General features: G+C 38.8%; 1 protein-coding gene across 8 annotated transcripts in view; it reads left to right on the top strand.

Annotated features, from left to right (window-relative positions):
* Window positions 1-27,084, top strand: part of ATF7 (activating transcription factor 7) — a 104,386-nt gene that overhangs the window by 40,064 nt on the left and 37,238 nt on the right. For 3 of the 8 annotated variants that reach the window (XM_037137557.2, XM_037137558.2, XM_037137559.2), the window contains exon 3: window positions 20,567-20,663. The exons of 4 other annotated variants lie outside the window; for them this stretch is intronic. In XM_037137557.2, the coding sequence (XP_036993452.2) occupies window positions 20,567-20,663 (97 nt within the window). Of the gene's footprint in view, window positions 1-8,758; window positions 9,659-20,566; window positions 20,664-27,084 lie in introns of all 8 variants that reach the window. One more of the 8 variants, XM_037137564.2, reaches the window with a different exon arrangement.

The raw sequence follows: 27,084 nt of genomic DNA, 5'->3' as shown, positions 1-27,084 counted from the left end.
CACAGGCCTGAGCTTAATCCACTGAACTACACCAGCCAGGGCAAAATGTTAAAGGGACTTATCTAAGAAATAGTAGAATATCAAAAACTATGAACAATAAAATGACAACAAACTCATAACTATCAACAACTGAACCTAAGAAACAAAAACTAAGCAAACAATAGAACAATAACAGAATCGCAGAAATGGAGATCACATGGAGGATTATCAATGGGGAGGGGGAGAAAGGGGGAAGGCACAGGGAATAAGAAGCATAATTGGTAGGCATAAAATAGACAGTGGTAAGTTGAGTATAGGAAATAGAGAAGCCAAAGAACTTACATGGTTGTAACCCATAGACATGAAGTAAGGGTGGGGGGAATGCTGGAAGGTGGAGATGTTTAGGGTGGAGAGGGGTAAAGAGGAGGGAAAAATGGGACAACTGTAATAGCATAATTAATAAAATATACTTAATATAAATAAATAAATAAAAATTTTAAAGTTTTCAATTTCTTACTGTTCCTGTTCTCCTTCTGGCACCCCTATGATTTGGATGTTGGAACGCTTAAAGTTAACACAGAAGTTCCTAAGCCTCTCCTCATTTTTTGAATTCTTGTTTCTTCATTGTGTACTGGTTGAATGTTTACTTCTTTCTTTTGTTCCAAATCATTGACTTGAGTCCCTGTTTCCTTCCCTTCCCTGTTGCCTATATATTTTTCTTTATTTCACTTTGTAAGGCTCCACTACTTTTATTTTGCAGCCATATTCAATTCTGTGAGCATCCTGATGACCAGTATTTTGAACTCCGCATCTGATAGGTTGGCTACCTCCTTAGTTCTTTTTCTGGAGTTTTGATCTGTTATTTCATTTGGACCATATTTCTTTGTCTTGGAGCACCTGTTATGTTGTATGGGGCAGAGCCTTAGGTATTTGCCAGGGTAGGGCAACCAGCTTTGCTGTGTTGAGGCACTGTATGTGAGGGAGAGGTCAGAGAGGGAACAAGGCCACTTGCTCAGCTCTTGGCCCACTTACAGTCACTTCCCTCGCTTCCTACAAGCAATTGGTGCCTTTCTAGTTGCCGCTTTGCTGCTGATTTCCTGAGTGGGTGGACTTGTGTATGTTCTAGGACCCTGTTGGCTCCTCAAACTGACTGCCCTGAGAGATTGGCAGTTTCTTCCACTAACACAACCCCCATAGATTTTTATAGCCAGAGGTTATGAGGCTTTCTTTCGTGGCACTGGAACTGTGGGTTGTTTGGTCTGTCCTGGGCTGGGATTGCTCTTCTCCAGTTGTTCCTCCCAGTTTTTATACACACATGAATGTGGATAAAAACATGGTCCTCATGTGGACCACATGGTCCACCAGTCACTGCCTCACCCACCCAGTCTTCCAGAGGCTACCTGGCTGCTCATCCTGTTCATCCCAGGTGCCTGTCTCCAGCCCACCTACCCAGTCTGGATGAGTATTTCTTTAACTCCTTGATTGCCAGACTTCCATGCAGTTTGATTTTCTGGCAGTTCTGGTTGTTTTTTGTTTTTAAATTGGTTGTTATCCTTCTTTTGGTTGTGCGAGGAGGTGAAGCATACCTACTTAGTCTCCATCTTGGCTGGAAGCATATCCAGCCTTCATCTTGGCTGGAAGTCTCATCTTGCCTTCTTGATCTAGTAGGGAAGCTTTAAGTTTCTCATTATTGAGTATGATGCTGGCTGTAAGTTCTTTTTATAGATGTTCTTTATCAGGTTGAGGAAATCCCCCTGTATTCTTAGTTTCCTGAGAGTTTTTATCATGACTAGGTATAGGATTTTGTCAGATTTTTTTTTAGCATCTATTGATATGGTCGTGTGATTTTTCTCTTTCTTTAGCTTGCTGATATAATGGATTACATTAATTTTCAAATGTTGAACCAGTCTTGCCTACCTGATATAAATCCCACTTGGTTGTGGTATATAATTATACATTGTTGTTTTATACATTGTTGGATTTGATTTACTAGTATTTTGTGAGGATTTCTACATCTATGTTCATGAGAGATGTTGGTCTGTAGTGTTTTCTTGTGATGTCTTTCTTTGGTTTTGGTTTTAGAGTAATGCTAGCCTTATAGAATAAGTTAGGAAGTATTCCCTCTGCTTCTAATTCTCTGGAGGAGATTGTAGAGAATAGGTATAATTTTTTCCTTTCGTGTTTGGTAGAATGCACCAACCCATTCGGGCCTGGTACTTTCTGTTTTGGAAGGTTGTTTATTGATTTAGTTAATTTAATAGATACAGGCCTTGACAGATTGTACATTTTTTGTGTGATTTTTGGATAATTGTATCTTTTAAGGAATTCATTCATTTCATCTAGGTTAACAAGTTTGTGGGCATAAAGTTGTTCATAATATTTCTTCTTAGCTAGAAGTTTATTATTTTATTGATATTTTTCAGAGAACCAGGTTTTGGTTTTATTGATTTTTGTTATTGACTTCCTGTTTTTAGTTTCATTGATTTCTGCTCCAATTTTCATTATTTTTTCTCCTTACTTTGCAGTATTTTTATCATGATTTCTCTTATTGTTGTTCATGTGCAGTTGTCTCCATTTTTCTGTCACTGCTATCCCCTACCCCACCTCCCCCCACTTCCCACCTTCCACCCTTGCTTACTTTGGATTTGTCTTTTTTTTTTAAGTTTCCTAAGGTGGAAACTTAGGTTATTGATTTTAGATTTTTTCCTGTTATACCATTCATATTATAAATTTCCCTCTAAGCCCTGTTTTTGTACATATCATGAATTTTGGTATTTTTATTTTCACTTAGTTTAAGATATCTTAAAATTTCTCTTGAGATGTCAGTTTCTTCTTTGACTGAAATGTTATTAATCTCCAAGTATTTTGGGATTTTCCAGCTGTCTTCGTGCTATTGATTTCTGGTTTAATTGCATTGTGGTCTAAGAGCAGACATTATATGATTTCTGTTCTTTTACACTTGTTAAGGTGTGTTATGTGACCTAGAATGTGGTCTATCTTGGTGAATGTTCCTTCCACGTGAACCTGAGAAGAATGTGTAATCTGTTCTTAGATGAAGTATTCTATCAATGTCAATTATATCCAGTTGATTGATGGTACTGTTGAGTTCCACTGTGTCCTTACTGATTTTCTGTCTCCTGGATCTGTCCACTTCTGATAGAAGAATGTTAAAGTCTCTGATTATAATAGTGGATTCATCTCTTTCTGCTTGCAGTTCTATCGGTTTGGCCTCATGTATTTTGATATTGTGTTGTTAGGCACATATACATTAAGTCTTAGTTTGTCTTCTTGGACTTTTGACTCCTTTATTATTATGTAATGCCTCTCTGTATTCCTGATAATGTTACTTGCATTGAAGTCTGCTCTGTATGAAATTAATATAGCTACTTCTACTTTATTTTGATCACTGTTACCATGGTATATCTTTCTCCATCTCATTACTTTTTATCTATATGTGTCTTTGTTATTGAAGCAAGTTTATTATAAACAACACATAGTTGGGTTTACTGTTTTTTATCCACTCTGACAGTGTCTGTCTTTTAATTGGTATATTTAGATCACTGACATTTAAAGTGACTATTGATATAATTTGGTTACTATCTACCATATCTGTTACTGTCATAGTTCAGGAGGCCAGAAATCTGAAATCAAGGTATAGGTAGAGCCCTTCTCTCTCTGGAGGCTCCCAAGAGAATCCTTTCCTTACCTCTTCCAGCTTCTGGCCATATCCTTGGGAGCTGTTACAGGCTGAGTTGTGTCTCTCAAAATGTATGCATTGAAGTCCTAGCCCTAAGTACCTCAGAATGTGACCTCACTTGGAAATAGGGTTGTTGTTGATGTAATTAGTTAATATGAGGTAATACTGGAATAAGGTGGGCCTCTGTCCGATATAACTGGCATCCTTATAAAAAGAGGAAACTTTTCCCTGGGTGCACAACACAGATGTGCACCCAGGGAAAACACCATGATAATATTGGGATTATTCTATCACAACCAAGGAACACCAGAGATTGCCAGCAAACCACCAGCAACTAGGAGAGAAGCATGGGACAGATTCTCTTCCACATCCTTCAGCAGGAACTGATCCTACTGATACCTTGATTTCAGACTTCCGGCCTCCACAATTGTTGAAACAATAAATTTCTGTTCTTTGATGCACCATATTATGGTGCTTTGTTAGGGCAGCTCTAGCAAACTAATACAGGAGCCATTATCAGCCTGCCACACTGTGGTTTGAAATCTGCAGTTTGCAATAGTGAGTTGTTACCAAGAAGTGAGGACTGGGAGTACCAGAGTCTTAGTTCATCCCTGACACCCATCAGTATGCTTAATGGCTTTTATATTTATCCTTACTCCTTTCTTTCCCTAACAGATGTGGCTGTTGTAATATGATAGGAAGGTTAATAGGATCCCATTAATACTTCCTGGTTTGTCTGCATTCTGATATAATAGGGTAGGAGGTGTATATAATAAGAACAATTTGTTATCATTTTAGACCACAATCGAAGATAGAATATGGGGCCCTGGCCTGGTGACTCAGTTGGAGTGTCATCCTATACATCCAAAAAAAAAAAAAGTTGAGTGTTCAATTCCCAGTAAGGACACATACCTAGGTAGCAGGTTTGATCCCCAGTCAATGTGCATACAATACAGAAGGCAACCAATTGATGTTTCTCTCTTTCTCTCTCTCCCCTCCCCCATTTCTCTCTAAAAATAAGCATATTCTCATGTACGGAGAAAAAAATTGAATATGGGTTTTCACAAATGTCTGTAGTAAGACATTTGTGCAAAGGATCCATCAAAAGAATAAAATCAAGGCATACTTTTTCCTTGTGTATTTTTCCAGGTATCTCCAACTTTAAGTAAGCATGGGAACTGGTTTTCAGAAACTAGCCCATGAATAATTTTCTCAATTCAGTCAGACCCTTATTAGCTTTTGTGGGTTCAATTTAACTTAAAAATTTTTGAATATCTGTAATGTACTAGACATCATGCTAGGTACTAGTGATAGAAAAATGTAGCCCTGGCCAGGTAGCTCAGTTGGTTAGAATGCCATCCCAATACACCAAGGTTGCAGGTTACATCCCCAGTCAGGGCATACTGAAGAGTCAACCAATGAATGCATAAATAGGTGGAACAACAAATCAGTCTTTCTCTCCTCCCCTCTAAAAACCAATAAATAAAAATTAAGAAAAGGAATATTAAAATAAAAATATTTATTCCCTATTTCATGGGGAGTCAGACACATAAAATGTAATTAATTGACCTGGCTGGTGTGACTCAGTGGATTGAGTGCCGGCCTGCAAACTAAAGGGTTGGTGGTTCGATTCCCAGTCTAGGGCACCTGCCTGTGTGGTGGGCCAGGTCCCCAGTTAGGGGTGTGCAAGAGGCAACTGATATCTCTCTCACATCAATGTGTGTCTCTCTCTTTTTCTCCCTCCCTCCCTTCCCCTCTCTCTAAAAAAATGAATAAAATCTTTAAAATATGTAATCACATTGTAGTATGATAAATGTAGTAATATAAATACAGCATTTTCAAGTACTAAGAGGTCTGGTAGACATCAGGGAAAGTTTCATAGAGGAAATGATACTTTAAGTGGTTTTGAAAGATAAAGAGAAATTTGCCAGACAGAGAAGGTTAAGAACATTTTGCATGTAAGAGAATAACAGACACAAAAGAAAGAAACAACGTGGTACATTCAGAGAAACTATAGGTAGCTTGCTGTTGATGGAGCACAAATAATGATGGAGAGCAGCAGGAGATGTGTCTGGAGAGGTCAGCAGGGGCAGTTTCTGGGGAAACTAATGTATTGCTACTGTATTGGATCACTGTGACAATCAAGAAGCATGTGGATAAGCATTACTGTTGAGCAACATAGATTCCATCCTTTTCCCCTGCCTGCCTGTGTTGTTCTTCTATTCAGTGGCTAACATTCTAAAAAACATTTCTTATGGCTAAAAAGCAAACATCCAAAATTTAAGGAGTTTCCCATTTGTCTAGTTTTAATTCAAAACTTTCCAAGTTAGACACAAAGATAATTCACTGAATATGTCAACAAATAAAGGTAAGAAATGTTTTCTGTGTTAAATTAAGGTGGCAAGACAGAATCAGTATACCCTATGTACAAGCTTCTGGTTTATTCAAAAGTTCTACCAAACCATTTGAATCTTTGCCTTTTTCTTTACCAGCCTATAACCCCTTGCTAAGGTTCTGGGCATTTAAACTTTGATAGCTTGCTTAAAACAAAAATGTACTACTGCAGTTTGGAACTTTTTTGTGAGTGAGTTTAGAGACAGAGATCTCTCTCTCTCTCCCTCCTCCCTGTCTTTTTCTCCCTCCCTCCCTCCCTCCCTCCCTCCCTCCCTCCCTCCCTCCCTCCCTCCCTCCCATCCTCCTTCCTTCCTCCCTCCCTCCCATCCTCTCACCTCTCCAGCTTCAATTTTTCTTTTGGCTTAACTATTACAGTACTAAATTGCATAAGCTCTATACTTTGACTTGTGTATGCTCTGCTCAGCTCATTGTAAACTTTCATAATCTCCTGTTTATCAAGGTGTTTAGAATTTTTTCCATAATGAAATTTTTAGCAGCCCAATTGAGAAAAACACAATTTAATAGATTTTCCTAAATCTAATGTTTAAGGTCCATGCTGTTCACACTGTATTACAGCTTGTTCTTCCCACCCATATGTGAGATTCAGGAATAGCACCGCTTACTATATAGCAGATTAGGAGATAAAAGTATTTTATGTGTTTTTCAAAGGCTCTGTACATCATAATATTCTAATAATAATTTGAGAAGAGAAATGAGATCGAAAAATATAGATGGGTAATGTCAGTAAGAACCTAATAGGACTGAGTGATAATCATTCTGACCCCCAAAAGAAGCTTTCCTTGCATTGTTAAGAACTAATATCCCTTTGGGAACTTCAGTGGTACCTCAACTAAGTGGCAGCATCTGGAAAGTAGAATACTAAAAGATCTACCATGAGGCAAGAGCTATGGAGGAAGCAATTAGTCATGTGACTGACATAGAATCAAGTCCTGCTGAATTGCTATTGGAATCTCAATGCTCCAAGGCACTGGTCTTTTTAGAGTTTGTTGAGCATTTAATCCATCCATGTAAGTAGCTGCCATCTAAAGAAAGATAATGGATATTGTTGTTAATTCTCAAGCACAGGTCCCAAGAGTGCCTTGGAGTTTAATAAAGAGTCAGCCATTAGGTATTGAGGGAGAAGAGCATACAGAACTAAGAAAAGATGTGGCTCAACCTAACCATTTTTATTTTCTGTGTCCAAACCTTAGTGAAGGATGACCTTCAACTGCCTCAGTTTCAAGAGCATTATCATAAGGTGCCTCTCTTACCATCCCCAAACAGTAAATAACCATTGTTTTTAAAGAACCCCAGGGCAATAGGAAATGATGAGATAGAGTGATTTATCCAGCATACTATGTGAAAGTGAAAATGGAACTCTGCATTAGGATACAACTGATAAATATTCACGAAGATACAGAATGAATGAGATACTTCCTTGCATATTTCACTTTCCAAGTTCCTTAAATAGAAAAACAGGACATATCTATATATCTTGAAAAGCATCATTTGTTGATTAGGAATGGTTTCAGCTACAAGTACCTAACAATAGCTTACAACTTTGTGAATCCCTATAACACAATATGTTTATAACTAGGACTTAGAAACAGCTAAGCAAGAGGACCTAGCTTCCTTCTACGTCTCTGCCTCACCATTTTTAGCTTTTATCTTTTAGTCTCAAGTTTGTTACCTTACAGATAGAGGGTGAGAAGTAAAGAAGAAGACGTAGCAACAAGGACTTTTCTATCTTTACCTTTTATAAGGGAAAAAAGCTTTCCCAGAAATACAGTTTCAACCCCAACCCCCTCAGTGGATTTCTGTGTCCCATGGGCCTGAAGTTTGTGACAGGTTTAATCTTAGCTACATGGGAAGCTAGGAAACTGATTATCTGGCTTTTGGCCTTTGTAGTAAAAGACAAACGGGGGAGAAGGGTTGGGAATGAGGGTGGGTTAAGAAACCAATGGTGCTTTCATCAAACCTATTACCTCTTCCCTTTCTCTGCTCTTCCCCTAAGCAGTCCCGCATGACAGGCATTAATTGACAACAGTCTTTTCAGGACCAGAGAGGCCTTATAAACTATGTGGATTTCCAGTTAAAGTCATTGGACACAGAATGTAGTTATGGCCTTACTGGAAAAAGTCACAAGCAAATATTATTTAAAAGAAAAAAAGGGATTCTGGAAAGGTGGCAGAATAAGTACAAGGAATTGGTATTCTCACCTAGACAATAATTGTACTGGCAGAATCTGTCTGATAAAACTGTTTTGGAGCTCTGGAATCTGCTGAAGGCATGCAGCTTTCAGGGGAAGAATTGAAGGAAAATTGTGGTTAATTTCAGTCAACTTAGCCGAGGGGCAGAAGCAGCTATGCATCCCCATCCCCCATCCTAGGCAGTTGTGCATATGTTCCTGGAGCAGCTTGTATACGGAGGGTAGGAGCTCGTATGAGCAAAAGGGACCCTGTCCTCTAGATATCAGGGATCTGTACCCTGACTGCTGATTATTGCTTTTAATCACAGAGGTATAGACAAAGATGTGAGTGGCCTTTTTGTTGGTCCTCCCTACATTGTTACAAACCCCTCCCCCACATTATTACAGGCCCCTTCTTGTCTGGTTGGTGTGGCTTCTAGGGGATTTAAAACACTTGAACCTTTTATTCTCTCCTTCACTTTTCACTTTTCCACTTTTAGGAGGCAGAATTAAAAACTAGGATATTCAAAAACAATTGCCTGTGTGAGGAAAATTAGAAAATGACTGTACATGCCCAGATAAAGGCTCAATAAAGACCTGAGAAGACATTGAGTGTGCACCTGAGACTGAACCTTGGCACAGAGACACCCTACAACAATTATAAACACTAAAACAATTACAAAAATCAGCAAAACCTGGGGAAGGAAGATAATCTGATTTTTTAGAGTTACAACTTTATTAATAGAATCAAACGTCCAGTGTTCAACAAAAAATCACAAGGCACACAAAGAAACAGCAAAGTATGACCCATTCAAAGGAAAAAAACTGTTGTGAAAAAGACCTGACGGCAGATGTACTAGACAGAGAGACTTTAAATCAACTGTCCTAAAGATGCTCAAAAAGGAAGTTGTGGTGAAAGCCAAGAAAACAATGTATGAACAAAATAAAAAATATCAATAAGGTAATAGAAAACCTGAAAAGAAACCAAAAAGAAATTCTGGAACTGAAAAGTACAATAACCAAAATGAAAAAATTTACTAGAAGGATTCAGAGGCAGATTTGAGCAGGTAGAAGAAAGAATCAGCAAACTTGAAGATAGGAGATGGAAATAATTGAATGTGAGGAACAGAAAATAAAAATCTTTGGAGGCTAGAAGACAGTGGGCCAATGTATGAAGGTTCTAAGAGAAAAAACTGTCAACCAGGAATCTTCTGTCCAGTAAAACTTTCCTTCAAAAGTGAGGGAGAAATTAAGACATTCCTAGATACACAAAAGCTGAGGGAATTTGTGACCACTAGACCTGCCCTGCAAGAAATGCTCAAGGGAGTCCTGAAAAGTGAAATGAAAGGATACTAGACAGTATCTCAAAGCTATAGGGAGAAATAAAAATCTCAAGAAAGGTAAATACCTGGGAAATTATTGTATAAAGCTATTATTATTGTAAGAATGGTTTTTTTTTGCTTTCTACGTGATTTAAGAGACTAACACTTCTAAAGAAAAAATATTAGTGTAAAAGCTAATATTACTGTAACTATGATTAGTAACTTCAGATGTTGTTTTCCTCATAATTTAAGGAACTAATGTATTTAAAAGAAGTATTAGTTTATGTTTGGGGGCCAACAGTGGGGGCCTACCTCTCTCTCTAAAATCAGTTAAAAGATATCCTTGGGTGAGGATAAAAAAAACAAGAAGAAAAAAATGGTTACAATGGTAAATTTGTTGTATATATTTTACACTCCCCTCAAAAAAAATTAAAAGAGGAAGAAAGAGAGGAAAGAGAAAGATTTACACTTACCACTTTGCTGTGATACTACGGAATCTTATAGATGAAGTTGAGATGACCAAGACTTTGGCTAATTACATTGAAACCTGAAGTAAGATTGTATTTCTCAATCTCATCAAATAGTAAGCAAGATTTAAAAACAAAGTATTGAACCTTTCCCAACTGAAACTGATAAGAAATTATATTTGCCACCCTCTTTCCTACACTGCCCAGTCTCTTAGAGTTGGCCTGTATTAACTTTGGAGCTCAGTTTTCTTTTAGCTGTGATTTATTGGTCACCTGCAACTTACTTGGCACAAGACACTTCCTATGGGGCTCATGATTTTTCACATTTGTCAAACAGGAAGAGGGAACAAGAAACCAAGATAAAAATGAGTGATCAGGTATGGGTGAGTGTTTAAAACTTATGCTACTTAGAAGAATAGTTGTGTAATTGTTCTAAATGATGTAAAATAATGCATTGATATTAATACCAAGTTATAACAAAGATCCAGCAATTTAAGGTTGACTGGTTTTAATATTTTTCTTACCCCTCCCCCCACTATGTTGATGTGATTATAAAATACCTTTTCCTTTGGTTAGTTATAGTAGTGTAAACTTTATAAAATGAGGAATCCAGTTGTGGTTTTTTTTTTAATCCTTATCCAAGGATATTTTTTAAATGAATTCAGAGAAAGAGGAAGGGGGAAAGAGAGAGAGACACCGATTGGTTGCTTCCCATGTTGGGACTTTCCCATCGTGTGAGCCGTGTTTACCTGTGTCACCATCTTCACTGGAAGTCCAATGCAATTTTAGAAGAGATTGTTTTCTTAGTTTTTCTTTGTGATAGTTCACCCTTTGCTATCATTTTGACCTGTTCCTGTTTACTTAATATTTTGAAATTCTATGTGTCTTATTCTAAACTGGTTTTATTAGGGTATTCTTGGTCTTGGCTGGGCCCAGGTTTTAGTTCCATAGGAAAGAGTTGATATTTCAAAGATCAACTCTCCTTTTGGATATGGACAATGAAAATTCTCCCACCATTGTACACACAGACAGGAGCTTTGTAGTTGGGGGTGCTTTGTAGCACTTTAGTGAGCTATGCTAGTTGACATTCATTCAGCAAATATTTATTAAGTGCCTACTGTGTTCAGATCCTGTTCTAGATCCTTAGAATACTTGCATGAACCAACAAAGGAGGATGCTTGTTCTTGAGGAGCTTATGTTCTACCAGATGGTTTCACTGTTGGACCAACAACCAAATAATACCTCTGCTCTCAAAATGTCTCCTTTTTACAATGGACTAATTTAGTCTGCTGCTGGAATCTTCTCTTTAAGATACTCAAACAGCCTTGCCAAAACAGAAAATTCCTCAATTAATAGATGAAAGAATTTACCTTAGGTTCAACTGGTGGGTTTCCCCCCTCCCTTTAGTTTGTCCTCCTTCATTCCCCTGACAACATTTTCTCTAGAGTATTTTTGGGAAGAAGTTTCCTGTTTTTATTTTTCCTCTATAAATTACCTTGTTCACACATACAGCCTATGAGCGCTGCTCCTGCAGTTGTATTTATTTGTTGAACAGTTCTGTACTTTGAAATGATTCATTCAAGAGCCATGAAGTATTCAAAGCAGGATGTGTGACTCATTTAGTAAACAACAGCATTTTGAAGTAGAGAGCAGAAGCACAGGATTGATCGCAGTACAGATAAAAGTTTTATTGGCTTTGAGGTGTGTGTATTAGTCCCTTACCTCCTTCTCCCTTTCCCTACTTCCCCAACCATAAATGTTATCTCGCATTGGGAATAGAAGCACTGCAGTGAGGGTGCAAAGCCTTATCAAGACTTTTGAAGATCTCCCAGTTTTTTCTTTCAGAATATACAGAACAGGGGACCCCCCCACATGGAATTTATCTATAAAAATTATGTATTTATTCTTACACGTTTAAACTTCAACCCTGGCTGGTGTGGCTGCCCTGCATGGTGTGACTCAGTGGATTGAGGGCTGGCCTGCAAACCAAAGTGTCATCAGGTCACTGGTTCAGTTCCGGTCAGGGCGCATGCCTGGGTTGCAGGCCAGGTCCTCTAGTTGGGGGCATGTGAAAGGCACCCTATTGATGTTTCTCTCCCTCTCTTTCTCTTTCCCCCCTCTGAAAATAAATAAACAAAATCTTAAACTTAAGTCATTTTCAAAGTACTCTCCATTGGATGCAATATACCTCTTGAGACATTTTTTCCACTGTTCAAAATAGTTTTGGAACTCGTCAATTGTGATGCCTTTTCATGCTTCTACCATTTTTGTTTCACCTCTTCCGCATCTGCGAGCACTTCCCTTTGAGGACTTGCTTCATCTGGGGGAATCAGAACAAAGTTTATTGGGGTGAGATCAAGTGAATAGAGAGTGCAAGGCATGGGGATCACGCTGGTTTGGGTCAAAAACTGCTAAACATTCCATTCCTCTCAGTGTGGGCAGGTGCACTCACAAATCACTCATCATGAAATAGGCAAATGTGTTAAGAGGGTCTTCAAACAAATTAACTGTAGCCAAACATAAAGAGCCTCTGACAACAATGGCAGCTCATACACTGATATAGATGGGTTTCTAAAACACTCACCTAACGGCAGAAGCCTGTAGTACCCTCCAGAAGATAATTCCAGGTTTTGGTGGTTCCCCCTCTTATGATCAATTGCAGTGATTAAAATAGTGTTCTGAAAAAGGTCAGCTACTCTTTCCACCCTGCTCAGGACCAATATCACCGTGCTAGAGCTTGCTCTTGATAGTTTCTCAGATTTTCTCCAACTTTTCATACTATTTTCCTTCATCAAAATGTGCCCCAAACTACTTGATACTATAGTAGAAGAGAGCTATTCTGCCCATGAAGCCCTGCCAACCCCAGATACCCTAGAGAAGAGGGGAGATAGTTAGGTTTCAGCATAAATGATTTATCAAACTATCACAAATGTAAATTCAATTCCTTATATTATTCCCTAATAGTTTAGGCATTCAGTGCTCATTTCCTAATAACTAAAGAGTCCTGAGTTTTCTCCTTCCACCAGTCTCCTTTTCTAAAACAAGGAAAGGGATGTGCATTAATCATAGGTCAGCATATAGGAGCATTTTTAAATGTGAGGCAAATCCATATAGGAACTGGAGCTGTGATAGCCAAAAATAACATTTCAGGAATGGATTTGGCTAGAGGTTGAGTGCATATTGCACAGAAATTTCATTGGTTACAATACTTTAGCAAGGATTTAGCTTGAAACTATTACATTTCTAATGCCCATATGCTTGCTTCTCGCTCAGAGTCAATAGACAAAAATTTAGCTTTAGTTTGGCCTGAGTTCTCAAGTACCCCTGAGCCTTCTCTTTAGTACTATTTAGTGCTGCTATCTCAAGAAGCTTCTGGGAGACTAGTATTAACAGGGTTAGGAAAAGAAGAAGTCTCCCTAAGTGTTAACTTGTTTAGAATTATCTTGCAAAGAAAAGTTAATTTTTATTATAATACCTATCTATCTTGAGATTAAAAAAGAGAAAGGAGGAAAAAACTAGCTGAGTCTATGCTGTCTGCCAGGTACTACATTAAATGTTTCAAGTAATTATTTAAAAGCTTTTAAAAAATGGGTAAGAGGGCACCTTCTGAGGTGCCTGAAATGTTTCATATCTTTTTTCCCTTGAAGTGACCAATAATTATTAACTTCACTTATTGTTCATATTTATAAAACCTTCAGTTTCTGAAATATAATAAAATTACTGTTATATATAGTACAAGTCTGAGGACATGAGAGATCTTTTAATTATTATTAAAGTATAGTTGGCATACAATATGTTAATTTCAGGTATATAACATAATGATTCCAAATCTGTAGCCCTTACAAAGCGATCACCACATCAATTCTAGTAACCTTCTGTCATCATACAAAGTTATCACAGTATTTTTTACTATATTTCCTGTGCTATACATTACATTCCCATGGCATACTTACTTTATAACTGGAAATTTTTTTTTAATATTTATTTTTAGCCCTGGCTGGCGTAGCTCAGTGGATTGAGTGCGGGCCTGTGAACCAGAGTATCGCAGTTCGATTCCCAGTCAGGGCACATGCCTGGGTTGCAGGCCAGTTCCCAGCAAGGGACGCATAAGAGGCAACCATACATTGATATTTCTCTCCCACTCTTTCTCCTTCCCCTCCCCTCTCTCGGAAAATAAATAAATAAAATATTTTTTAAAAAATAAAAATATATATTTATTTTTAAAGAAAGGGGAAAGGGAGGGAGAAAGAGAAGGAGAGAAACATAAGTCAGTTGCCTCTCATACACCCTCAACTGGGGACCCTTAACTGGGGACCTGGCCCACAACCCAGGCATGTGCCCTGACCAGGAATTGAACCAATGACTTTTTGGTTCTCTGGCTGACACTCAGTCCACTGAGCCACACAAGCCAGGCCTATAATTGGAAATTTGTACCTCTCAATCCCCTTTCACCTTTTTTACCCATCTCTCAACTCTCCTTCATGTCTTGATCTGGGTTCTGATTACATAGGCGTATATGTTTATACAAAGTCATTGACAGGGAAAATGTACTTATTGTATACCTAATTAAGATTTGTATTTTGTATGTTTTACATTAATTTTTAAAAATTAAACATCTTAAAGACTTTATTCATTGTTCATATTCCTGATTACAGTTCTTACCATCCTTGTTCTTCAAGTCATTCCTAACCATTTACTTAGGTCTGTTTATTTAGTCACTTTGCAAGTTGGTAGGATTCTAGATTCTCCTATCACAGAAGGATGGGTGAGAATGGAACTTCTAAAAGAGTGGTTTTACCAAAGATGTCCTGTGGAAAATTGTTAAGAAACTATACTTTCCCTGCCAATTCTACAACTAACACCAGTTTTCAGATAGACTTCCACATAGTCCTGATATTCTACTTTATGCTTAACATTTCTTTCTTTTTTTTTTTAAGATTTTATTTATTTATTTTTAAAGAGGGGAAGGGAGGGAGAAAGAGAGGGAGAGAAACATCAATGTGTGGTTGCCTCTCACATGCCCCCAAACTGGGGGCCCTGGCCTGCAACCTAGGCATGTACCCTGACTGGAAATGGAACCAGTGACCCTTTGGTTCTTAGGCTGGCACTCAGTCCACTGAGCCACACCAGCCAGGGTACTTCATAACATTTCTAAACTAACCCTTTCTCCCTAATTTTTTCTCCTTTGGGGAGTGAAAATCTGAAGTAGCCAAAGTTGTTTTGGTTTACTTCTTCTCTATTTTTTCTTTGTTACTAACAAGGCAGTACTTGAGAATCCCATTTAATTTGTTCTCCCAATTACTGTGCCTTGTCCATCTTCCTAATTTTCCTAAGTATTTGCAGAGCTGTAACACATCAGCCATTTTATAAAGTGAAGTTGCGAGTGTTCTGCCTGTTTTTTTCCTTCCAAGTTTCAGATCCAAAAACATGTGTTGACAGTTTGGTAAAGGGAACTGAAGAACAGCCTTTTTGTTTGTTTCTTTTTTTCCCTATTAACCTGTAGCAGCATTTCCCAGCAGAGACACAATTGACATTTTGAGTCAGATAACTCTTTGTTTTGGGGAACTGTCCTGTGCATTATAGGATATTTATCAGTATCCCAGGCCTCTACCCTCTAGAAGTCAGTAACATCTCCCCATCTGTGACAAGCAAACATGTCAAATGTCCTCTGAGAGGGTGTGGAGTTGCCCCTGGTTGAGAGCCACTACCATATAGTATGAATTACATTTAGGGAAAATGGATTTGGGGGTGGGAGGAAGAGTCAAGATTGGCATGTAATTAAAATTCCTATTAGATCTTTGAACATATTATCTATATCAGAGCTGTTTAAAAGAAATATAATGCAAACCACTAATGCAAGCCATATATGTAACTTGCAATTTTCTAGAAGCCACATTAAAAAGTAGAAGTAAGAAAGTGAAATTAATTTTAATAATATATTTTATTGCCCTGGCCAAGTAGCTCAGTTGTTTGGGGTGTCATCTCAATACATCAAGGTTATGGGTTCAATCCCTAGTCAGGGCACGTACAAGAGTCAACCAATGAAGTATAAACAAGTGGAACGCTTTTCTGATCCAATATGACTCAAATTCTTCAGCCCTCATTTTGAATGCCCTCTCTGTCTTGGAGATTGTTAATATCTACACACTTATTGAAAATTGTCATTGTTTGCCCTACAGCCAGAGTGAGTATTCCCTGAGTGGTTATTTGCTAAAACATTAGTCATAGGTAAAACCAAACAACAAAGGAAGACCCAGTAGGGTATTAACAAATGAGACAGCTAGATTATAGGTAGGCAGAAATTCAAAATGGAAATTTTGAGGGGAGCTCATTTTAATTCAATAAAATAATATATATTTTTTAATCAAAATTTTCATCACTTAATAATCTTAGAGAGCTGGGCACAGTGGTGTGTGCCTATAGTCCTAGCTACTGGGGAGGCTGAGGCAGGAGGATCACATGAGCCCAGGAATTCTGGGCTATAGTGCACCATGCAGATGGGATGTCAGATCAGTAGTGGCATCCCTCCTAGGAATAGCCACTGCACTACAGTGTGGGCAACATAGTGAGACCCCATCTCTAAAAATAATAATAATTTTAGATATTTTAATTGAGAATTTGCTCTCAGAGGGATAGTTTTCTGGGCATGCTGTTCAAGACTGATCTAGAGAATTATTAAGTGTTAACTCTTTTTTTTTAAAGATTTTATTTATCTTTAGAGGGCAAGGGAAGGAGAGAGGGAGAGAAACATCAACATATGGTTGCCTCTCGTGCATCCCCTGCTGGGAACTGGCCTGCAACCCAGGCATGTGCCCTGACTGGGAACCAAACCTTCATCCTTTGGTTCGCAGGCCCGTGCTCAATCCACTGAACTGCACCAGCCAGGGCAATTCTTAACTATTAACAAATGAGAGGGAATATGGAATAAGAGCCAGATTGACATTCACTTTGAAAAAAAGCTCTAGTAAACGTTAATTCTTCCCCTTCTACTCTAGCTATATAAGAATTGTGTTAGAAATAGCAGAAAGAGGTGATTGGAGCCCTGCTTCTTAAAATTCATCCCATTTGGCTCCTCCTCCTCTGAAGTACTCTACCTGATTTAGTCAGGGATTCTTAACTTTTGTGGAGTCATGACCCCCTTTGAGAGTTTCATGAAGCTCATGAACCCCTCTCAGAATAATGTTTTTTAAAATATTTTATTTATTTTTAGAGAGAGGGGAAGGGAGGGAGAAAGAAAGGAGGAGAAGTAGGTGCTAAAGAAACATCAATCAGTTGCCTCTTGCACATCCCCAACCCAGGACCAGGCCTGCAACCCAGGCATGTGCTTTGACTGGAAATCAAACCCACAACCCTCTGGTTCACATGCTGGTGCTCAGTCCACTTAGCTACACCAACCAGGGCTAATGTTTTTTTTTTTTAATATTTTATTTACTTATTTTTAGAGCAAGGGGAAGGGAAGGAGAAAGAGTGGGAGAGAAACATCAATGTGTGGTTGCTTTCTCATGTGTCCCCCACCAGGGACCTGGCCTGCAACCCAGGCATGTGCCCTAACTGGGAATTGAACAGCGACCCTTTGCTTCACAGGCCCATGCTCAATCCATAGAGCTACACCAGTCAGGGCCAGGGCTAATGTTTTAAAATTAATAAAATAGCTCTGCCTAGGGTGGCTCAGTGGATTGACTCTGCCACTCATTAACTAATTGAAAGGCCACCCATTCAATTCCCAGTCAAGGTATGTGCCTGGGTTGCAGACCAGGTACCCTAATTGGGGGCAAGCAAGAGGCAACTGATCCATGTAGCTCTCATCTGTCTCACATACTGATGTTTCGCTCCCTGTCTTTCTCCTTCCCTTCCCCTCTCTGTAAATATAATTAAAATTTTTTTAATCTTTTAAAAAATTTAATAAAATACATAGGACTACAAAGGAAAGGAAACCCATTATTTTGAAATACAGTTGTCAAAAACATTTTTAATATTTGATATGTAATAAACATGCTTTTTTATTAATCCACTGAACAACAAATTCTGATGGTGGTTCTGGTGATTATCATAATTTCAAAGTAATGATAAGTATAAAGGATATTTTGAGGTCTATGGGTTATAATGTGATATGAAAATATGTGATTGCTATTATGAATTAAGCATGTTAAATTTCCATTACAGTGTAGTGAGAATTCAGATGTGTTTTTTTTCTATCCATGTTCACAGTTATCAAACCCTCTGAGATGCTGATGGTGGGAGATCTCTTCAGCCACCTAGCCACCTTTAGTTCTCTTCCAACGTTGGATTTGGAAAAAATAGTTCAAGAGAGAACAGGATGTCATGGAAAGGAGTAGAGGGCGAATAAGAACTAGAGGACAAATAAACCAAGGCAAATAAAACTGTGCAGCAAAGTTTTAACAGAAGGGGAGTTGCCTTTTAAAATATTAAGCAGTCCTAACCAGAGCAAAACTTGATGTTTAAAATCTTTTTCCCAGCTCAGTTTTGAGCAAACTATATTTCTGATCATAGAAAAAGACTTCTTGTTTTTAAGTCAGTCTCCTAGATTCCAGAACATTGTGCAGAATTCACTAAGCCACCTACCTACATGAAATTTTCTTGAAGCACTTACAAGCATATTTTTGAAAAATCTTTTTATAAATTTTCCAATTTATTTTGAAAATTTATATTCTTGTCTAATCCACTACTATTCTTAGTTCTCCAAAATGATGCTTTTTCTCCAGTGTAGGTTGGTCTGCTCATCCCCTTTTACCTGGCAGTCTCAGACCCTTTACAGTGACTTGTTTAACCAAAAAATATCATACCCCTGGGTAACAGACTATTACTTTCTCCTTTCTCACCCACCCCATCTTTTTTCCCTTGTGGAAAAAAAAAAAATCTGTTACAGAAAAAGTTGATGCCTAGTGTTAACCAGCAGTAGAAAACATGAAAGTTTTTGGCTAAATTTCCCCACTTTATTCAGTTTTGTCTCAGATCCATTGGAAACCACTAAGGCATTCTTATTTTGAGTATTTTACTTCTCTTGGTTCTTCATACTTTTAATTGAAATTTTTCTTTTCCCTTCAGGCCTTTAAGGCCTAACCTAGAAGGGTTTTAGATCTTATGCTGGTTTTAGTTGTGATAGGGGCTCAGAGAAAATTTGGAGAAAGCTACTTGCAGGTAAAATAAAGGAACTTAGACAGTTTAGTGTTGCTTTCTTGACTGGATAGGACCTAGGATGGGGCCAACTCCAGTCTAGTTTACAGGCATGAAGGGCTGTAGAAAAGAGCTCTAAAGTTAGAGTGTTCAGTGGGAAATATATCTAATGAGGAGAATAAAAAGAGGGAACTAACCAGTTATTTTTTTAGAAACAAAAAGACAAATAGAACTATGTTTCAGAGCCTGGCTGGTAAAGGAACTGTGGAAAACTGCAGCTTCCAAGCTGTTACATGTTGTAGGCATATTTTAATGAAGGGGCATGGCTAGCCAGCCTCAAAGGGAATTTTGAGGGTATCATTCTTTTGAATTATGGCTGTTCATCTGTTCTCTTCACCTTCCCCTACTAAAGAACGGGTCAGAGCATAAATTACTGTCCAGTAACCCTGTCTAACTTAGTCATAAAATGAGGCAAACCTAGCCTCACCTTTCCATTGTCCTTTCACCCAAACCCCTAAATAAATAAAATGTCTATACCATCTCCTTTTCCCTTCCCCTCATCCTGCCTACAGGCTTCTCCCTACCCTAACAAAAAAAATTTTTGCTTGTACTTTTATTCTGCCATTTTATAGCCAGAGGCATTGTACTGGCCCTTTTATGGCTCACAGAGCCCAGGCTGGCTGCCCAGTGAGGGGAGACAGCATTTGGCCAATAGGGTTGGTGTGTGCCATTACTGCTGGCTGTTGAGCCTCTGTCCTCCACAGCTCCATCCTGACTCATTAAAACCTTGAGCCAAATAGCTGAGCAGGCGCCTGCTGCAGCATTGTGGGGGCCAGGAAGTTAAATGGTTCTCTTAATCCTACATAATTTATCTCCCTGTTAGCCCCCTCATAAATAGTCCTATTCAGCCCCACCTAAAGAGATTAATTCTAAATTTCCTATTTTTGTGATGACCAGCGAGTGTCCAGACTTTTCCTTTTCTCTTTATTATTATTATTAAAAATTATTTTCCCCTCGTTCACTATGGGTTTGCCTTAATTTTTTTTTTTCTATTTGGAGCCTCCTGCCTGGACCCCCACTTCAGCAACAATCTGTCCATTTCTCTCATTTGGACTTAATATTACAGAGCAGTTGGTGTTACAGTCTTTCCCTTCCTCTCTCCTCCCAGCTTTCTAGTGCCTCTTTTTCTCCTTCCCCACTTTCTCTTTTTAAATCCATCACCTGTCCTTTTCCATCACTTCTCATTTTTTCTTCTTTCCATTCCCTGTGCAGTCCATCTTTCCAACGACCAACCTTATTGCAGGATGCTTGGTAGGACATTTTAAAAGAGCACTGAATTACTTTTTCTTTTTTTTTTCACATCTTCGTTTCTGTTTCATTTCAGAGATTTACAAATGAGGACCACCTGGCAGTTCATAAACACAAGCATGAGATGACATTGAAATTTGGCCCCGCTCGAACTGACTCAGTCATCATTGCAGGTATTTGCTGCCCCAGAAGCCATGTGCCTTGATATCACCAGACAGTTAAGATTAATACCAGGGACCAGATGTACAGGGAGCAATAGTCCCCTTCTCCCATTAAGAGTCCTTATGTGATCTGCATTTAATCAGGAAAAAGGAACACTAAAAGCTCCCAAGTTTCTGTTGTGCCCTCTCCTCTCTGTTTTTAATACAAGATTGGGTTCTGTGGTTTTTGAGGGTAGGTGTATTGAGGTTTTGTCTATCCCTCCTTGCCTTCTTTTTTATTAAGACATTAGAAGATTTATAGACAAAAGATGCCTTTGACATTTCTCCCTACCCACAGTGAAGCAGTGAACAAAAGCAAGGAAGCTGACCTAGTCTGGCTGCTTCTCTTCCACTGGGTGTCGGTTTTCCCCAAGCAGGCAGAATGTCGGTTCGTAAATTCAGCTTTCCCTGTGAACCCAGACACCATTCAGGGCACATTTCCAAAGCTCAAATAAGACATTTTGTTCATGGGACTTTTTTAAGCCAATTTGAGTGACCTGGAACCTCTCACTGGTTGTTTTAGGTATTGTCTTGTTTCTGTATGCCATCTCAAGGGACCATTCTTAGCAAGCTCTTTTAAACAATGGAGCAGTTCTTTTTTTATTATTTAATTTTTTAAAATTTATTGATGTAGTTGAAAAACAAAATATTAAAAATCATTTTTTAATTTACTGATTTGACAGAGAGAGAGAGAGGTGGGGGAGAGAGAAAAAGAGAAACATCTGCCCTGGCTAGTGTGGCTCAGTGGATTGAGTGCAGCCTGAGAACCAAAGGGTCTCTGGTTTGATTCCTAGTCAGGGCACATGTCTGGGTTGTGGGCCAGGTCCCCAGTGGGCAAGAGGGACCTGGTTGCAAGAGGCAACCACACATTGATGTTTCTCTCCCTCTTGCTCTCTCCCTTCCACTCTCTCTAAAAATACATAAATAAAATCTTTAAAAATTAAAAAAAAAGAGAGAAGCATTAATTTGTCATTTCACCTATAGATACATTCATTGGTTGATTTTTGTATGTTCCCTAACTGGGGATCAAACCTGCAACCTTGGTGCACTGGGACGACCCTCCAATCAGCTAAGCCACCCTGCCAGGGCCCATGTAACAGTCCTGTTATGCCATTTTCAGCTAAACAGACATAGGACAACAACAAAAAACCCAAAGTGGACCTTTTCTTTTGATACCATGAAGGGTTCTGATTTAGCCTGAGTTAAGAAGCTTACCTCAGTATTTACCTCTCTCCATACTTCTATACATAAAGAAAGGGTCTTGCCCTTTCAGATCTCATATCCCTTATTATATAAGCAAATATTGACTGACTACTGTGTACACCAAGCATCTTGCTAAGAACTTGTAGATTGTAATTCCTGGAAAAGGACACAAGTGGGGACACGTCATAAACTGTACTTAAGAAAGCCTGGGTGGGGGACATCGGCTGAGCCAGCGAGGAGGCTGTTTCTTTTCTGAGTTGTTCTCTTCTCAGGCTCCTTCCGCTGGTCTGCATGGCCCATGGAAATCAGTGAGAACTTGCCTGCCAGAAAAACATGAAGAAATACTCCAGGAAATTAGCAAAGGAAAAAGAAAAGAGGATAGCTTTACTACCTCTCTGAGAAAACAAAGGGACTCTTCAGATCATGCAACAAAAGCAGAAAGCAGCTAATGAATTTGATGAAGAAAAGAGAAAAATGATGACTGACGATTTAGAAAACCTGGGTGCTATTACTGACTAGGTGTATCATAAGCTATATGACCAAGATTTTGTAGAGTGAACAGTCATTACATATAACACTTCCTTATAAAAACTATTTTAAACTTTAATAAAAAGAAAGCCTGGGGCAGGTCTTAGGGAAGAGTGAATAGGGTACAGATATGTATATAGATATTACACACTTAAATTCATTAAGTCAGGGCATATATTCATGGAAATAATTTTAGTATTTTTAGCCTAATACCAGTAAATAATACAAACAATAAAAATACTAAGAGAATTATGCCCTGGCTAATATAGCTCAGTGGATTGAGCACAGGCCTGCAAACCAGAGGATCACGGTTCAATTCCCAGTCAGGGCACATGCCTGGGTTGCAGGCCAGTTCCCAGCAGGGCACGCACGAGAAGCAACCATACATTGATATTTCTCTCCCTCTCTCCTTCCCGTCCCCTCTAAAGATAAATAAATGAAATCTTTAAAAAAAAAAAAAAAGCCAGTCTTCCTTAAGTTCTTCTCCTCTGCTCAAAATCTGTCATTATCTTCCCATTTCCTCTTACTTTAAGGCAATTTATGCTTCGATTTTCAGGCTTCCTGTAACCTCGCCCCATGGTATCTGCCTAACTTTATATACAACTTATATACCTAACATTATTATCTTTTGACCCAGACTTACCTTTTTCTCCTGACCTGTATTCATGGTGTCCATACCCTGCCTCTGTGCCTTCACCTGCCTTACTCCTCTTATCTTCTAAACCTTGTCTTCTCTCTACTGCCTAAAGCCATTCTTTAAGGCCCAGTTGAAGTCTCTCTTTTGAAAACCTCCTAACTACTCTGCCATTAATTTGTCTTTATTTCTGCAATAATTTCATCCTCTACTGCATATGACACTGATTTTTTTGTATACCATGAAGCTGTTTACGTTTCTTAGTTTTATTTCCTCAACTCGAAAGCATCCTCTTACTCTCCAGGGCAAGAGCCATGTCATATATTGGACAAAACTGTTAAACTGCTATTTCTCTTCTCCCCCAAATTTTCACACAAGCGTATAAATGTAGCACCAGAACACACAGAAAGTATTCATTAAACACTTGCTGATTGATTCAGAATCATCAGAGCAGACTAATGGTTTTCTCATACATTTTCTTTTAAAAAAAAGATTTTTATTTAGTTTTAGAAGGAAGAGGAGAAAGAGAGGGAGAGAAACATCAACGTATGAAAGATACATTGATCACTTCTCACACACCCCCAACTGGGGACCTGGCCTGCAACCCAGGCATGAGCCCTAACCGTGAATTGAACTGGTAACCTTTGGGTTCTCAGGCTGGCGCTCAATCCACTGTGCCACACCAGCCAGGGCTTTTACACATTTTATCTTATTTTTATTTTTATTTTGTCCCCTCCATCCATCCCACCCCTCTCTCTCACAGTCAGTACCCCCTTTGTTGTCCATGTCCACAAGTCATTCATACATGTTATATGACTAATCCTTTTCACTATTCCCCCCCTCATTCCTCCCCTACTACCACTATCAGTCCCAGTTTCTATGACTCTAGTTCCGTTTTTGTTAGTTTATTTTGTTAATTACAGTCTAGTTATAAGTGAGGTCATATGGTATTTGTCTTTTGCTGACTGACTTATTTCACTTAGCATAATAATCTCCTGTTCCATTCATGCTGTTATAAATAGCACTGCAATGAACATAGGGGTGCATAAGTTCTTTTGAATTGGTTTTTGAGGATTCTTAGGATATAGTCCCAACAGTGGAATCTCTGGGTCATAAGGAAGTTCCATTTTATATATATATGTATACTATTGATTATGCTATTACAGTTGTCACATTTTTCCCCCTTTGCCCCCTTCACTCAATACTCTTTATTCCCTCCAGCAATCCCCTGCCTTAGCTCATGTCCTTTGTTCATGTATATAAGTTCTTTGGCTACCCCACTTCCTATACTGTTCTTAACATCCCCATCTCTATTCTTAATTTACCAATTTGTACTTCTTAATCCCTGCGCCTTTTCCCCCATTTTCCCCTCCCTGCTACTAACTGATAACCCTCCAAATGATCTCCATATCTATGATTCTGATTCTGTTACGCTTGTTTGCTTAGTTTTTTAAATTGAATTGTTGATAGTTGTGAATTTGTTATCATTTTAGTTTCATTGTTTTTATCTTCTTTTTCTTAAGTCCCTTTAACATTTCATATAATAATGGCTTGGTGATGATGAACCCCTTTAGCTTTACCTTGTCTGGGAAGTATTTTATCTACCCTTAGATTCTAAATGATAACTTTCCTGGATAGAGTAATCTTGGAAATAGGTCCTTGCTTTTCATCACTTTGAATACTTCTTGCCAGTCCTTTCTTGCCTACAAAGTCTCTCTTGAGAAATCAGCTGACAGTCTCTGGGAACTCCTTTGTAGGTAACTATCTGCTTTTCTCTTGCTGCTTTTAGAATTTTCTCTTTATCTTTAACCTTTGGCATTTTAACTATGATGTGTCTTGGTGTGGACCTCTTTGAGTCCAACTTGTTTGGGACTGTCTGTGCTTCCTGGACTTGGATGTCTGTTTCCTTCACCAAGTTAGGGAAGTTTTCTTTCATTATTTTTTCAAATAAGCTTTCAATTTCTTCCTTTTTCTCTTCTCTTTCTGGCACCCCTATGTTGGTACATTTGAAGTTGTCCCGGAGGCTCCTTAGCCTTCCACACTTAAAAAAATTTTTTTCTTGCTGTTCTGATTGAGTGTTTTTTTCTTTCTTGTGTTCCAAATCATTGATTTGATTCTCAGCTTCATCCAGTCCACTGTTGATTCCCTGTAGATTTTTATTTCAGTTAGTATAACCTTCATTTCTGCCTGGGTCTTTTTTATGCTGTTGAAGTACCCAGTGAGTTTCTTGAGCATTCTAATAATCTGTGTTTTGAACTCTGCATCTGATAGATCGCTTATCTCCATTTTGTTTAGTTCTTTTTCTAGAGTTTTGTTCTGTTCTTTCATTTGGACCATATTTCTTTGTCTCCTCATTTTGGCAGCCTCCCTGTGTTTGTTTCTATGTATTAAGTAGAGCTGCTTTGACTCCCTGTCTTAGTAGTGTAGTTTATTGTAAAGTACACCTGTAAATTGGATGGGGCAGAGCCTTAGATAATAGCCAGGGTGGGGCAACCATTGTGAACCAGGTTGATGAAGTCTAAGATATGGTGTCACTGCTCTGTGGCTGTGAGGGGAAGGGCTCAGAAAAGGACTGTGGTTGCTGCCTAGCCTCTGGGATTTTGTCCAGGAGGAGGACAAAAATCCCAGCACTTGACCTGATGCTCAACACTTCCGTCCATTTCTCCCCATGTACCAGTGGTGCCTTTCAGGCTGCTGCCCCAGTGCTGGAGCCTAAAGGGAGTGAGTTTGTGTAAGTCTTCCATCCATTTCAGGCTCTTTAAGAGGAGACGCTTGAGAATCCCACCGGTTTTTCCTCCACCCTAATCCCCACTGGTTTCTACAGCCAGAAGTTATGGGGACTTAACCTTCCTGGCACTGGAACCATGTACTGGGTGGTCTGATGTGGGGCTGGGATCCCTCACTCCCAAGATATCCCTCCCAATTTTTATACACTACATGTGGGTGTGGGACCATCCATTCCACATCTCTGCCCTTCTTTCCCATCTAGATGAATGTGAGTTCTTTAATTCCTTGGTTGTTGAACTTCCATACAGCTCCATTTTTCTGATGATTCTGGGTGATGGTTTTGTATTTTCATTTTAATTTTTGCTATGGTTGTGTGAGGAGATTTACCTATGCCTCCATCCTAACTGGAAGTCCTCATTTTTAATTTTGTGAGGAGATTCCATACTGTGTTCCACAGTGGCTGTACCTGTCTGCATTCTCACAAAGAGTATACTGTCTTTCCCTTTTCTCCACTTCCTCACCAGCACTTCTTGTTTGTTCTTATACATTTTCTTACACATTGTCCAGGAGTGGGAAAAGTTTGTATGAGTCTCAGATCAGAGATCTAAAGGCCCTCTTTTGCCATAGCCATGCCCTTAGCTGCCCCATCCTGTTTCACTTGAGTTGTACTTTTTTTCGTGTGCCCATACTGAAGTTCTCTCTAAGCATATTAAGGATGATATTACCTCCACTCACCCGGGGATGGAGGGAAAGTGGCTTTATCGTTGGCCAACCAAAGCTGCCAGAGAAGCTTTTAAAACTATTTTGGGAGGTAGTGGTAACTATTCCAAACACTCTGATTCAGAAGAGGTTTTGTTTAAAATTTCTTTTAATTACGTTGTTTCCTTGGAAAAATCCCACTGGATTATTCCCTATTGATCATGCTAGGAGAAGCGATTTTTACCCTAGTTCTTACTCCTTAAAATATTATTTAAACATTGTTCTATTTCTGTCATTCAGTCTAGTAATTTGGGGTATGAAGTGAATTGAATTTTAACTGCCATGTCAAGGAAAACAATCTAATATAGTTAGGACCAGGGAGCAAGATTCAACTGACCTAACTAGAAAAGCAGAATGGGGAGAGAGGAGTTCAAATCTAAAAGTCAGGTTGCCTGAAAAGTTTCCATGGGTTACTGTTTAAAGCCTTCCTCTTCCCAAGGGCAGAGGCACTGGGTTGAGGAGAGATTTGTACAGCCGCTGAGAGGATATTTTGGCTGGCAAATATAAATCCAAATATCCTGGTCTCTGGAATTTGCTATGGGC

Source organism: Artibeus jamaicensis, unplaced genomic scaffold (genome assembly GCF_021234435.1).
Source record: "Artibeus jamaicensis isolate MK-2021 breed Jamaican fruit bat unplaced genomic scaffold, CSHL_Jam_final contig_233, whole genome shotgun sequence".
Classification (NCBI taxonomy): Eukaryota; Metazoa; Chordata; class Mammalia; order Chiroptera; family Phyllostomidae; genus Artibeus; species Artibeus jamaicensis.
This window is presented reverse-complemented; position numbering and strand designations above follow the sequence as displayed.